Consider the following 14,398-nt stretch of genomic DNA (forward strand, 5'->3'; position numbering starts at 1 on the left):
GACCCTCTAAGTGGCTGGATTGGCAGATTTGGGGAAGGGGAGAGAGTGGGATGAGGTCCCTAATTGTAAAGTGGGTCTGGGTGAATGGGGTACACAGAGAAGCCTATGTAAAAGAGATTGCATATGTAAAGCGCTCGGACATCAGTGTCCCCACTGGGCTTGTGTCGCTGCTCACGTACACCAGTGCCAGGCCACCCCCACCCCACCCCCACACTCACTGCAGCATCTCTAGCCTGCCTGAATCCTGGTTCCATGGAGGTCAAGGTGATTTGAGCTCACTTCCCTGTCCATGGTTCTACTACTGCTGTTTTCAACTTCCCACCCACCAGTCCACATTCTCCTCTTTTTACTAACATTTCCTTCTCCCGAAAGGCTGCTTCCATCCCACCTGGTTCCTTTCTGCTGCCCAGAACCTCCCCAAGCATACAGGTCTCAGCTTTTTCACAACTGGCAACACTACACTCCCAAAGAAGCCCCTCCATTAGAGAAACCAGTACGATTTCTTCTTCCAAATAAATTTACTCAAGGTGCTTAGGGGCTAGAGAGTGTATTTCTAGCTTTTATATCTGTTTTGCTCAATCACAGAAGTTTAACACTCAAGGTTGGGTGGGATCTTGAAGGTCATCTGAACAACCACACCAGCTGATGGAGGAATCCACTTCACAAATGCGAGCCTTGGAACAAGCCCAGCTGTAAAGAACTTGAAGAACTTTGGAAGGTATTTACCTTCTAAGTCAGTAAATAGCATTGGTGTCTTTTAGCCCTTTTAAAGGACATAGACAATTTACAGAATGAATAAATAAATGAACAAAAGAATGGACAGCAGTAATAAAGACATAGGAGCAGATACAGTGTAATAAAGCCACTATTACTGAGACTGGGCTAACCGTCCTAGCCAGGAGGTGTTCATTGTCACCTGGCTGTGGACAGCCCCAGCAGGGACAACCAGGAGACTAAAATATTTCTAGGAGCAGGTGACATCCAGCATTCAGACACAACCCCCTCCTGAGTACCCAGAAACTGCTAGTATTTCTTTGACCCGACATCCACAATCTCTCCACATGCATGCCACCCTCAACATAAGCCTTGGGCACCTTTCTTACCTGTGGTTACAGAAGAAAACAGGTCATTGAAAGGATGCAGAGAACCAGCCTGGCTTGGAGATTCTGGGCAGCTGACAAAAGTCACCCCAGAAATAGAGTGGCAGGTACAGAAGAGAGCTCAGTCACTTCATTTCATGGTCAAACAGAGGCTGAAGAGTGAGGGTTTAGGAGACACCCTGTCGAGCAGAAGACTTACATGAGAAGCATTTGGCTTCCCGGGGACGGCTGGGCAAGCTCTGCAGAGAGGTGGGTTTTCCTGGGGCTGTCCAGCTCTGGCAGCCAGAGCGGCTTCATGCAGGTGCCACTGAGGACAGCCCAGGCAGCCCAGCACAAGCGATTCTGCAGGTGAAACCCAAGCCTGGCCCCAGGAGGGGATGAGGGCTCAGCACACAAGCACACAGGCTCACGCTGCTCTCTCTCTCTCTCTCTCTCTCACACACACACACATACACACACACACACACACACACACACACACACACACACAGCCTCTCTGGAGGGGAAGGAGGAGGAGCCTGTGACTCTCCAGCCTATGTCCGGTGGGGACAGATGCAGCTCTGCCCTCACTCTGTCCAGTCACCACGATGCTCACTTCCCTGCTCTCTGGACCCCTGGGCTCTAGGATCACTGCCTGGGGCCCCTGAGTGCACCCACAGGTTCTGAGTCCTGGGTCCTGGGTCTGTCTGTCAATACAGCTTCACTGTATGTGAATCCACTTCACAAATTCCAGCCTTGGAACAAGCCCAGCTGTAAAGAACTTGAAGAACCTTGGAATGTATTTACCTTCTAAGTCAGTAAATAGCATCGGAAAAATTGGAGTAAGGACAGAGCTGCCAGCCAGCCAGCCCACGGTTCTCTCTTTGCCCTCCTCCCCTGTGAGACCCCTCCCCCCACCACCCTAGAGGACCACTGGTCACTTGCACGGCCAGCCGGTGTGGCTGCTTCTCTATCATCCCCTCAGCCTCCTTGCAGGTGACCTTGCCTTTGATTTTCCGGTGAAGCCTCCTTTTCTCTAGCATCAGATCAGGACTCCTGTCTCCTTCCATGCATGGCGAATCCTGGCTCACTGTGATCTTGACATCACCCCATCTATTAACAGCCCGGGCTTTCTCAGACCCTCCCTCTCCTCCCCACTTGTTCCTTCCCTTCAGCCCCTAACTAAGCTCATCCCCCACCCTGAAATCACTCTTTGCTTTTGGCCTTTCCCTCAAGCTACTTGCTAGCTCATCTCCCTTATTTTGTTAAAAGCAAAGGCCCTGGACATGACCCAGCCACAGACTGCTGAGGTTGAATTTCTAGCTCTGCTCTTGAACAGCTGCATAATCCTGGACAGGCCTCTTCAGCTTCCTATGCCTCAGTTTCCTCAGATGTAAAAAGAGGGTGTGAACAATGGCTCCTGCCTCATAGGTTTACTATGAGGAGTCAATTAGCACAAATAAACACAAACACACACATGCATTGTGTGTACACATGTGCATGCGATTGCTAGCATTATCTTTTGAGAGAATTAAAAGACATAAAATACCAAAAAACCATAAACACTCATATTTCCACTATTCATAATTAATAAATGTTAATATTTTACCATATTTACATATATATAAAGTTAGATGTATACATTTTTCATCTGGAGACTGAAGGAAGGAAGGGAGGAAAGAAGGAAGGAAGGCAGGGAAGGAGAGAAGAAATAAGAAAAAAGAAAAAAGGAAAGGAAAGAAAAGAAAAGAAAAGAAAATCACAGCTTGTATCCATCGGGATTCTTGGTTGCAAGCAGTAAAAACCTACCAATTACTTTAAGTGGAGAATGGTTTTATTGAGGAACAACGGGTGGTTCACAGAAGCACCTAGAAAGCTGGAGGGGCTGCTTGGAGAGCAGGGAGAAGAGGAAAGCCTCTGCCCCACGGCCAGCGTGGTGGGTCTTTCTGCTACAGAGCTGCATGTGAACCTGGCACCGTCATGGGTGCCGCTGTCACCGCTGTCCCTGGAAGCAGGCGTCCCTGCTGCTGCGGCCACTGCCACAGTTAATTCTCCTCCAGCCCTGCTCCTTTGTGTCACTAGCTCTGCATATAAAGGTGGAAACAGATGCATCTGATTAAAGCATGTGCTCCCAAACCAGATGCCAGGAAGGCCAAGGAAGCAGGAATCTGAGGTTTTGAGCTTCTATGTGGAAGGTGGGCTCTGCCCATTTCAAGAGGGGGGACATTCTTGAAATATTTGAAAGTTGTTTCAATGCTGGAAAGCACCCCCCTCCCCGCCACCCGAAATCTAGCTCTTTGGCTCCTAACATCAGTGCACACTCGACTTTCCATCATCACACTTTGAAAAAAAATGTTTACACCTAATTGTCCTAAAATTTGCACCCAGAATTTGTTTTAATCAGGTTTGGTAAGACATGCAGACACAGAAGTGACTGTCATAAAGGAAGGAGTTTATACTCACAGATCCCTAGAAACAGGAGGGGTGGCACATCCCCGCAGGGCCACACAGAGCAGCACCAGAGAGTGTCAGGACGTGGAGGGCACAATGTGGGAAGCCTGGCCCCAAGCTTTCATGAGGTCTCCCTGGGAAAACCAGGGCAGTGCAAGGAAGCAGTTTGCAATGAGATAGTTTGAATAATCTTGGTGGGCTCTGGGCTATAGGGGTGGTCTCTAATTGCCCAGTACCTAGCTTTGAGGTGATTTAGGGCAGGAGGAATACTGGCTCGGTGTGTGAGAGTTAGACAAATGGTGCTGTTGGGGATACTGAGTCAAGATTAGGCAGAGGGCTTGTACTATAACTGTAGTGCACCTGCAAAAGCTGATTGCAGGGGAGATGTAACAGTTGACTGTTAGTTTGGCCGTGCATATAGTGGATGCCAAACATACAAATACAGAATCTAGCAGAATGCAACCATTCCTCACACAAGCAAAAAGCCTCCCCCTAACCCCATCCTAACTCCACAGGGATAGAACCCCAAGTCTCACCAGTGACCATCCAGCTCCAAGTCCAGCCTCCTGCTCTAATTCCTGACACAGATGCCATCTTGAAATTCTGTTTTCTATGGAATAAATGATAACGTTCACCCAAAACACACACATAGAAAGTAATGGGGTGGGCAGAATATGAAATAAATTAGCAAAGCCAGTAAGAAAATACAGACAGGTATAGTGCTCATTGTAGTAACAGATCATGAGGTTAGAGTAGGTATGTCTTGCTTTCCTCTCCAGCCATTCTCCAGAATAAGCACCTACTGTATTCCACAAAAGCCAGATGGCTGCCTTCTCAAGCATGTAACGCATTCACTACAATAAACTTGCCACCAAGTGAATAATTTGAACCTCTGGGCTCTGCCAGCACATCTAGAGACCAGGGTTTGCCACTGCTGCTGGGAAGATGAGCATTTGGGCCACATTGGGAACAGCTTCTGTAATCGGAATCACTTAAGTTTACAATGAACCACTGACATTCTATGAGACCCATCTACCTTAGGTAGCATTTGGAGATCATCAAAATTACCACTTCTGCATCCTTACAGCCTTTGCTGGTGGCCCTAATCCTTGGGATTCCTCTGGAGACATTGTATTAATTGCATTTATGGTTTTGTTAGGTAGGGGGCACTACACAGCTTCCTCTTGCTTCCTCCTTCAGCAGACAGATGATGGACGTGTGCCATTGATAGGTTTGGATTTGTGTTGCCACCTAAATCTCGTGTCAAATTGTAATCCCCAATGTTGGAGGTGGAGCGTGGTGGGAGGTGACTGGATCATAAGGGTGGATTTCTTCCTTGCTGTTCTCATGATAGTGAGTGAGTTCTCACAGGATCTGGTGTTTAAGAGACTGTAGAATCTCCCCCTTCTCTCTTCTTCCTTCTGTTGTAGAAATGTGAAGACATGCCTGCTTCCCCTTTGCTTTCTGCCATAACTGTAAGTTTCCTGAGGCCTCCCCAGCCATGCTTCCTGTACAGCCTGTAAACCGTGAGCCAATTAAGACTCTTTTCTTTATAAATTACCCAGTCTCAGGTATTTACAGCAATGTGAGGATGGACTAATACAGCCACATACTGAGAAGTTTCCCTAACTCTAACCTTGGGACCGAAGGTTCAAACCACTTCCCGCACTTTCCTGTAATTGAGATAATGGTTCTTCCTCACCAATGCACATCTCAAGGTCTTGGAAAAAGAAGTCTCTGATGAGTCCTTCCACATCAGGAGGAAGGCAAGCAGGTCATATATTAAGAAATCCATTCCAATATTCCTGTTCCTCCAAGTCTTCCATTACGTTGAACTAATTTCTGGTATCTCATCTTCACTTTGCATGGACTACCAGTTGAGCAAACTGTGAGTACTTTCTCCAGCTGTTCGACTTTGTAGACTAAACCCAAATCTTTAGAAAGCACACCCCTGTCAGCCAAACTCTATTTCAACTTTCTGTCCTTGGTCTAGTACCTCAAGAGTCCATTCCTGTGTATATTCACCAGATTGTGACCACAAACAAGCAGAATCTTGCAGACTTGGGGTGTGTTTTATGTTTCTTCTCAGGTTTTCCCATGCCCCACCTGACAGGACATGTGGAGATCTGACTCTAGTTGAAGTCTAGAGGCAGGGAGGGGGTGGATCATGAAGCAAACTGGTTTACCTGGGGTATGTGGTGTATCCTTCAGGCAAGGATGTGACAGGATTTTCAGCTTAGGCAGGAGCAGGCTCATCAGGCAGAGAAAGATAAACATTTTTCATTGATAAGGAAGGCTCCATGGCATTTATCATGGAAACCTTCCCAATTCTTTTTGTTGTTGTTGCTGTTGCTGTTGAGAAGGAGTTTCGTTCTTGCTGCCCAGGCTGGAGTGCCATGGTGCGATCTCGGCTCAGCACAACCTCTGCCTCCCGAGTTCAAGCGATTCTCCTGCCTCAGCCTCCCGAGTCGCTGGGATTACGGGCATGCGCCACAATATCCAACTAATTTTGTATTTTTAGTAGAGATGGAATTTCACCATGTTGGTCAGGCTGGTCTCAAACTCCCGATTTCAGGTGGTCTGCCAGCCCTGACCTCCCAAAGTGCTGGGATTACAGGCATGAGCCACCGCGCCCGGCCCCCCAATTCTTAAAGTCTCATTTCTTCCAGTCAGTGCTATGAACTAAGTGATGCAACAATTGGGCAAATCACAGGATTGAAATTTGAGCTTGAATTTTAGCACCTGGGAAGTTATGAATTAGTTGCCTCACCTCTGAATGCACTTTCAATATATCTCTTTAAGTGTTTCTCCTTCAAAGTGTGCACGATGTTATGCTTTCTCAGTAGAGAACAATGTAGAGACATTGCAGGAGGATGAGAGGGGGGGTCATTGCCGTTTCTGACACAGGTGGGGCAGTGGGACATTGCAGCCTCCCCATGGCTGTTACCTTTCTGAGGCCCTCTTGACATGGAAACAAGAGACCCACGTGATCTGCCTGCAGTTGACTGTGGCCAGAGGTCACGCGTGAGGAAGACTACAAAAGAACTCATTTAGGAAGAAGAGACTGGCCAAGATCACCAAAAGGGTGATTGTAGATAAGAAGAAGAGGTCCAAGGACCAACTTTTTATTTAGAGATTAGGACAATGATGAGCCTGCAAAGGAAATCAGGCAGGAGCAGCCTGGGGGAGAGGACGAAAGCCAAGCGAGAAAGGATCTCAGAAGCCAGGAAAGATGGCCTGCTAAGGAAGAGAGACGAGCAGCTGGGCCAAAGGCTGCTGATAGGTCAGGTGCCACGAGGACTTCCATTGACCTTTGGATTTAGCCAGGTAGAGGTTTTTTTGGGATGTTGGCAAGATGACTTTCAGCAAGGAATAAAGACAAAAGCATGATTTCAATGAGTTCATGGAGAATGGGCCAAGAAGGCTTAGTGATAAAAAGTAGGAACAACTCTCTCACAGACTTTCTCTTTAAAAGAGAGAAATACGATGGTAACTGGAGGGAAATGTGGGCTAAATATGTTATTTTTGTTGGTATGAGAATGAGATGATCCCATAGAGGAGTTAACCAACAACGTGGGAGATGGGGCATTGTTCTCTTGCCTACAGGCGCATCAAATCTAATGCCTCAGTAGAAAGCTGGCCTCGGCTAAGAGTGGTGGGGCCTGGACATTGTGGCAGCAGAGAATCTGCTTAGGTGCAGGTAGAGGGGTTGACAGGTGGCTGGGATCCAGTGGAAGTTTTCTGTTTGTCCCAATTTTCTCAAAGAAATAGGAAGAAAAGGTATTGGCTGAGAGTAAGGATAGGGGAGAGAGTATTGGAGATGCAAGCAGAGAAGGGAGCTTACATAGTCTTCTAGGAGATTAGGAGAGAAAACGGATTAGAGAAGAATAGTAGAATTAGTGGGTCTTCAGGGACAATTCAGGAGCTGTGATGAGGACCAAGAAGGACAGCTGCCTGTCCTTGCCCAGTGGCACAGGGGAGGAGGGGAGAGAACACTGAGCATTTGCAAAGACTGTGGTGGGAGCCGGGCATGAGGTAGCGGCCAGGCATGCAGTGGGGGCCAGGCGTGCAGTGGGGGCCAGGCATGCAGTGGGGACCAGGCATGCAGTGGGGACCAGGCATGCAGTGGGGGCCAGGCGTGCGGTGGGGGCCAGGCATGGTGGTTCACATCTGTCATCCCAACACTTTAGGAAGCCGAGGCAGGAGCTTGAAGCCAGGAGTTTGAGACCAGCCTGAGCAACAAGACCCCATCTCTACAAAAAATTTAAAAATTAGCCAAGCACAATGGCATGTGCTTGTAGTCTGAGCTATTCAGGAGGCTAAGGTGGGAGAATCGCTTAAGTTCAGGAGTTCGAGGTTACAGTGATGTAGGATTTTTCTTCTCAATCACTTTGCAAGCTGGGGACTTCTGGCCAGTGACACCCCACCCAGGCCCTGCTTGGCTAAGCTGGCGTGCCCCAGCTTGCCTGTGTTATAGCTTGTACCCATGTTTGGCGGTTCCCAAGCTCTTGTACTGCACGCAAAAAGAATGAAGATATGCTGGACATGGAAGGGTGAGAAGGGTGGAGAAGACTCTTATTGAGCAACGAAACAGCTTTCAGCAGAGAGAGGACATGGGGGTGGTCCCCCTACCCAAAGGTGGGAAAGTCCCTCATATGGCTGGGTCCGGGGCCTTTTATGGACTCAGGATGGGGAGTGCATGCTGATTGGTTTGTGAGTATGCAAAAAAGGTTAAAGTGAAGACACCACTCAAAGGTGGGCATGACAATGCAGAAAACAAATTAGGAAAGGTTAGGTATATGTCAAATAGGTGCAGGGTGGGAACAATCTGAGGAAAGTGTGCCAAACAGGAAGACAAATTCTCCATCCAATCTGGGGATTTAACTTGTAGTTTGGTGTTCAGGCTTTAAACTGTCTTCGGCTTGGAGGTGGGGCTTCACCAGAGACCTGCCCCTATCTGCCCAGGCGTTTGGCTGCCTCCTACTGCTCTCAATAGTGAGCTAGGATCATGCCAGTGCACTCCAGCCTGGGCAACACAGTGAGACCCCATCTCAAAAAAAAAAGAAAGCAGTTTCCTCAGGGGAGAGCCAGGTTTCGGGTACAGCAGGAGGGGAAGAGAATGGCAAAGAGGTTGAGGAAATGGTGAATTACGCTGATAATAAAACCAAGTTCCAGATGGCACAGTAGAAGGGTTTTTGGAGTTGCTGAAGAGTGAGAAGTGCCTACTCTGGCTGACTTAAGCACAGAATTTGAGGGCAGGATATCAGTGAGGGCCCCTGGGAGCTTGGAGAACTAAGCCTGGAAAACAAGAGCAAGGTCATTGCCAAACTCATAGCACAGAAATGGACTTGTGAAGACACCACTGCTGCAGTTGGGTGCTGAGGGCCTCGGGGCCTGCACCGTCCCTGCCAGCCAGGGACCCTGGCTGCTGCTGCTGCTGCCCTTGAAACTGCCGACCAACACCCTTCTCCTCTGGCCTGTTTCCTTCACCTGCTCCCACTGTAAAGGCTGGGTTGGTGCACCTGAGTTGCTGAATGGAGCTCACAGGCCTTCACTCTCACTTCCAGGCAGGCTGGGGAGTGGGCACAGGGCATTTCCAAATTCTGCAGTCGATGCAGTTCTTCCTTCTACCGACATTCATAAGGCAGGTATGCGTTATAGGGTTTTTATTACAACTACAGAGCTTCCTCTCGGTCATATAAGCAGAAAGGGGCTTATTATAGACATTAACAACACACAGAATCTCAGGGAGGACAAGAGATGCAGCTTTGGAAACTATATAGCCAAGAATAGCACAGTGACCGCAGGCCACACCTTGGTGCAATTTTAACAAAGCCACCGCTCTGCCCCAGCGTGGGCACCAAGTACACTCAGGACCAAAGCGGAGAAGCTCCATCACAGCCTCCCCAGGAAAACTAGATGCTGCTGCTTCTGCCTTCGCCGAAAGAAAGTTCCCGCTCACACAGCTGTGGCTTTGGGCTGCCCATCCCCATTCCCAAATCCCTGGTGAGTGTGCCCAATTGGCAGAGCCCGTGCACCTGGCCAGCATTAAGGAAGCCTGGGCAACATGTTGTTTGTGGGTTCTACTGTGAGAAGGTAGAACTCAAAACAGTAGTAGTTCTCAAACAGTGAGAACTATCAAAATAGAAGATGTTCAAAGGATGTTGTGTATCTCTGAAGCAGAACTTCATCACTGCCAGATGGAATTTTCTCTTCTTCTCTTCTCTTCTCTTTCTTTTGACAGAGTCTTGCTCTGTTGCCCAGGTTGTGAGTGCAGTGGCATGATCTTGGCTTACTGCAACCTCCGCCTCCCAGGTTCAAGCAATTCTTCTGCCTCAGCCTCCCAAGTAGCTGGGATTACAGGTGTGTGCCACTACACCCAGATAAGTTTCATATTTTTAATAGAGACGGGGTTTCCCCATGTTGGCCAGGCCGGTCTCCAACTCTTGACCTCGGGTGATCCACCCGCCTCAGCCTTCCAAAGTGCTGTGATTACAGGTGTGAGCCACCATGCCCGGCTGGAATTTTCTGTATGTAAGAAAAGGTTATAGATGTTAGGAAGCTGGAAAATGACAAATAAGAAAAATGGCAAGTAGCCACCACCACTATTCCCAATCTCATTCTTCTAATTGCTCCAGAAACCACCAGCCACCACTATTTGAATTCATTATTCCACTAAAATGGAAGATCCTTGACGGCCCCTATATTTGTCCAATTTATTTAACAATTGATCCCAAGTGCCTAGAACAGTGCCTGGCACATAGAAGGTGCTTGATACATATTTGTTGATGGAACGAAAGACACTCGTTCATTTGCTGCATTGAAAAAAAGACAAAACTTCAAGTGGTTTGTAGGTTTAGAAAACTGCCAGAGGTAGCTTTACTTTGAACTCCATTAAAGTATCTACAGTAGAGAGAAGCAGCAGTGTAAAGTCCTCCCTCTCAACCCCTAGTGGTTAAACAGATTTTATAAAATAGGGTTGGACAATCAAGGACTAGCAGGAAGTTGCAGAAAGCGTAGGAATGGCAGAAAACCCAAAATAAACCTTAATGAGGTCACTGTACGTTCATTATGAATTTAGTGATTGAAATCAGGTGTAATTTATAAATTTTCACTACTACATTAGCCATCTTTTATGATTCATGCTATCACCTAAAACATATTTCATAAATATTAAAATTAGAAGACATAGGGGTTAGGATTTACATTTCAAAAAGCCACCCAGTTCCCATAGTCCTGCTGGGTAAGCCTTTATCTCTCTGTACCTTAGTAGCAGAAAACACAGGAGAAGCATGACCATGAAAAAGCGCAAAGTGCAGTGAAATGCAATTGAGACCTTTAATCTTTGCCTAAGCAATTCAATCAGAAAGTTCTGTAACTCGCAAGGCATTATAAAATATTCCACACCAGAGCTATTTACAAGTTAACTGCTCCTGAATAAATAAAAGTCCATGTGATGGCTTCATGGCTTTCTCTTAACCAAAGAGGAAAGTGAAACTCATATTTCTACGTTTTTAAATTTTTCTTCTCAAAAGGGGGCTTTATGAAATCTAGTTCTGTAGGTGTGTCGTTCCTCTACACTTTACTGCTTGTATAAATATACTTATGTATTCATAAGCAATACTGTGCTAGATGCAGAATTCAGATGCAGGCAACAGAAATCAGTGTAGTTATTTTAAACAGAAAGAGAAGAAAGGGATTTAAGATAAGAGACTGCAAGCCTACACAATCTTTGAACGGAATGGAGGAGTGAGCTCCAGACTGAGCCTTTAGGAAGGACTCCCAGAAAACACCACCATAGAACTAGAAGCTGCTATCTCTGCCTCGATCAGCGGGCCACCGCTAGAAACACGAACATATGGTTTGGCTGGGAGCCAGGGATCTGGAAGCAACTCCGTGGTCTCGGGACTGAGCCACTGAGTCAATGGGGATGCCAGTTTGTAAGATAGGGAACACACTAGGAGGAACAGGCGTGGGAAGTAGAAATGGAGCGAGAGTTCTGTTTTAGCCATGATAAATTTGAGATCTCAAAGGTAGACACTCAAGAGAAGATGTTCAATAAGAAGTTGGATATTGATGTTGAGTAAGATGTCGAGTAAGAAGTTGGCAAGTCTGGAGCCCAAAGGAAACTCTAAGTTGGAGATTTAATTTTTTTTCTCTTTTTTTTGGAGGTAGAGTCTTGTCTTGCTGTGTCACCCAGGCTGGAGTGCAGTGGCACAATCATGGCTCACTGCAGCCTCCACTTCCTGGGCTAAAGTGATCTTCCCACCTCAGCCTCCTGAATAGCAGAGACTACTGGCATGCACCACCATGCCTAGCTAATATTTTATTTTTATTTTTTATAGAGAGAAGGTCTTGCCTTGTTGCCCAGGTTTGTCTCAAACTCCTGGCCTCAAGCAGTTCTCCCACCTCAGCCTCCCAAAGTGCTGGGATTACAGGTGTGTGCCACCATGCCCAATCTGGAGATTTAACAGGTTTCATACTATATAGGTCAGGCTGCAATTTGCTTTCTATTTTTTAAAATTCAATTATACCTTTGAGATCAACTAACTTCATGAGAAACTAGCTTGCTGTATTCCCTTCTCTGCCAATCTTTCAGTCTTCAAATCCAGAGTAATCTAGTTTCTACCACAAAGGGCCCACAAAAAGTGTTCTGAAACATCCAGTGTCATCCAAGTCCAAAATTGGACAGCTTTTTTTCCGTTCTTCCTGTAACATTTGGCAGTGTTGGCCACTCTCTGCTTCTTTGGCAAGAATCTCAGAAAACACTAATAACTGCTCCAGGCAGGAGCCTGGAAGAGGTTACCAAGCTAGAGAGGGAAGCAACAGCATGGCTTGCTAAGGGCAAACAGCCCAGAGGAAACCCACAGCTCTGGTCAATCTTGTTGTTGATTGCTAGATCCAGAGGCTGTTATAGACCTCCCAGTTACAGTGAGGTATCTGACAACCTCTCACAAGGTTCTTGAAGCTCCGTGGTGGAGGGTATCTTGGATAAATCCAAAGAGACACATTCAAGAGTAAATTCTCCACTGTTGGAGATCTCACTCACTCTGTTTGGTCTCCACCAAAGACATGGTTTTTAATTCATGGAGCTGCACTACAACAGCTCAAGGACTCCCAGCCAAAGTTTTAGTTTTTCTAGGAACATAAATGAGCCAATAGTGTGGAAATCGGTGATTAAAAACAAACCTCGCACATTTTAAGACAGAATTATTACAAGTAGCGTGTACAAAAGGAAAATAATAGCCTACATTTAGTTCTTCTAAGCCTCATTCCACAAGAGATTGAAATCGAAATATTCTGGGCTGGCACACCATAGCTGGAACATCATATTTTATTCTAGAAACACATTTGCCTTGGCAAAGAAGAGCGTGCCTAGAGGAGTGGTCAGGATAGTGAGGGATCTGTGATCCTTCGTTCTGAATCTAGAAAAGTCACTGGATATGCCCCCTCCCCCCGCCCCCCAACACGGTCTTATGTTCTGAATACAGAAGTCACTGGATATGCCAACACACACACACACGCACACACACACACACACACGCACACATGGTCTTATGTTCTGAATCTAGAAAAGTCACTGGATGTGCTGACACACAGACACACACACACACACACACACACACACACACACACACACGGTCTGTGGCCTCTTTCCCAGGCATTCCAAGTCCAGCAAGTTCGCAGGGAGCTGTCGGCCCATTCAGGAAGGCCCGGGCCTGGGTTTGCCTCTTCAACCAGCTACTGCAGGGGCGTGGGGAGGGGGCATAGGAGACTTTGGACTTTCCTTTGAGGCAGTAGAAGGCGTTACATCCAGAGGCGAGATTCTAGCCTGGGGTCCCCGCCTTGCCGGCCTCCTCTACCTCTCCTTCTGACTCCCTTTCCTATGCCCCTCCCGCTGCCTCTTTCCCGGCCGGACAGAGTCCAGCCTTAACCCGGGCAGGGAGCGGAGCCCCGTTAAGGCGGTGTGGGGAGGAGGCGGGGCCAGGGCAGGGGCGGGGCAGAGCCGGGCGAAGCTGGGCGGGTCCTGCGCCCTGGCCTTCTCGCATCTCCCGGGTTAGCTGCGTGTCCGGGTGCTAGGCTGCAGACCCGCCGCCATGACGCTGCGCGCGGCCGTGTTCGACCTTGACGGGGTACTGGCGCTGCCAGCGGTCTTCGGCGTCCTTGGCCGCACGGAGGAGGCCCTGGCGCTGCCCAGGTAAGGGGGCCCAGCGCCGCCGCCGCAGTGGGTCGGGGCCTCAGGAGGCAGACCGCGCTTGGCTTGCAGCCCTGCTTTCAGATTGCTCCTGTGCCGGAGCCCTGCGAATCATGCGAATCATGAAACTAAAGACCTGGCCCTGAAGTGCCAGTGCATATGAGGAGATCCGTTGTCTTTCTGAATGTTCATAATTAAACGTTGCCAAGGACTCCAAAATTGCTTTCTGTGAACTTTTCCAAAAGGGAGAGGAGTTACTCATGGAACTTTCTTCTTCTGCTGCGTCCTGTCTAATGGGGTGGCGCTTAAAGATGCGAGCTGAGATTCAGGAGAGAAGAAAGTTCTCTCCCCAGGTGTGGGTTGCATGTTTACTTGTGTAATAGCAAACTGCAGCAACGCCCAAAGCCACATCACTGGGAAATGGTAGATGGGGTGTGCAGAGTGAGAGCTCAGGGACTTGGGAAAATACCTGTTCTACTACATGAAAAAACCAGCCCACCAGAATCTGAAGCTATTTATACAATATGGTTTCAGCTATGGAAAAAAGGTACATGCAGAAAAGTGCCTGAAAGAAATAGGCCAAAGTACATCAAATGGGATTAGGAATAATGTAATGATTTTCTTTCTCTCTCTCTCTCTTTTTTTTTTTTTTTTTTGTAGTTTCCAACTTCTA

General features: G+C 47.6%; 1 protein-coding gene across 7 annotated transcripts in view; it reads left to right on the forward strand.

Moving 5' to 3' along the window:
• The first annotated feature begins 13,537 nt into the window (after window positions 1-13,537).
• EPHX2 (epoxide hydrolase 2) overlaps window positions 13,538-14,398 on the forward strand; it is a 53,656-nt gene continuing 52,795 nt past the window's right edge. For 5 of the 7 annotated variants that reach the window (XM_009243647.4, XM_063726299.1, XM_063726300.1 and 2 more), the window contains exon 1: window positions 13,548-13,728. In XM_009243647.4, the coding sequence (XP_009241922.2) occupies window positions 13,628-13,728 (101 nt within the window). In that variant the 5' untranslated portion in view covers window positions 13,548-13,627. 7 annotated transcript variants of the gene reach the window in all.

Source organism: Pongo abelii, chromosome 7 (assembly GCF_028885655.2).
Source record: "Pongo abelii isolate AG06213 chromosome 7, NHGRI_mPonAbe1-v2.0_pri, whole genome shotgun sequence".
Lineage (NCBI taxonomy): Eukaryota > Metazoa > Chordata > Mammalia > Primates > Hominidae > Pongo > Pongo abelii.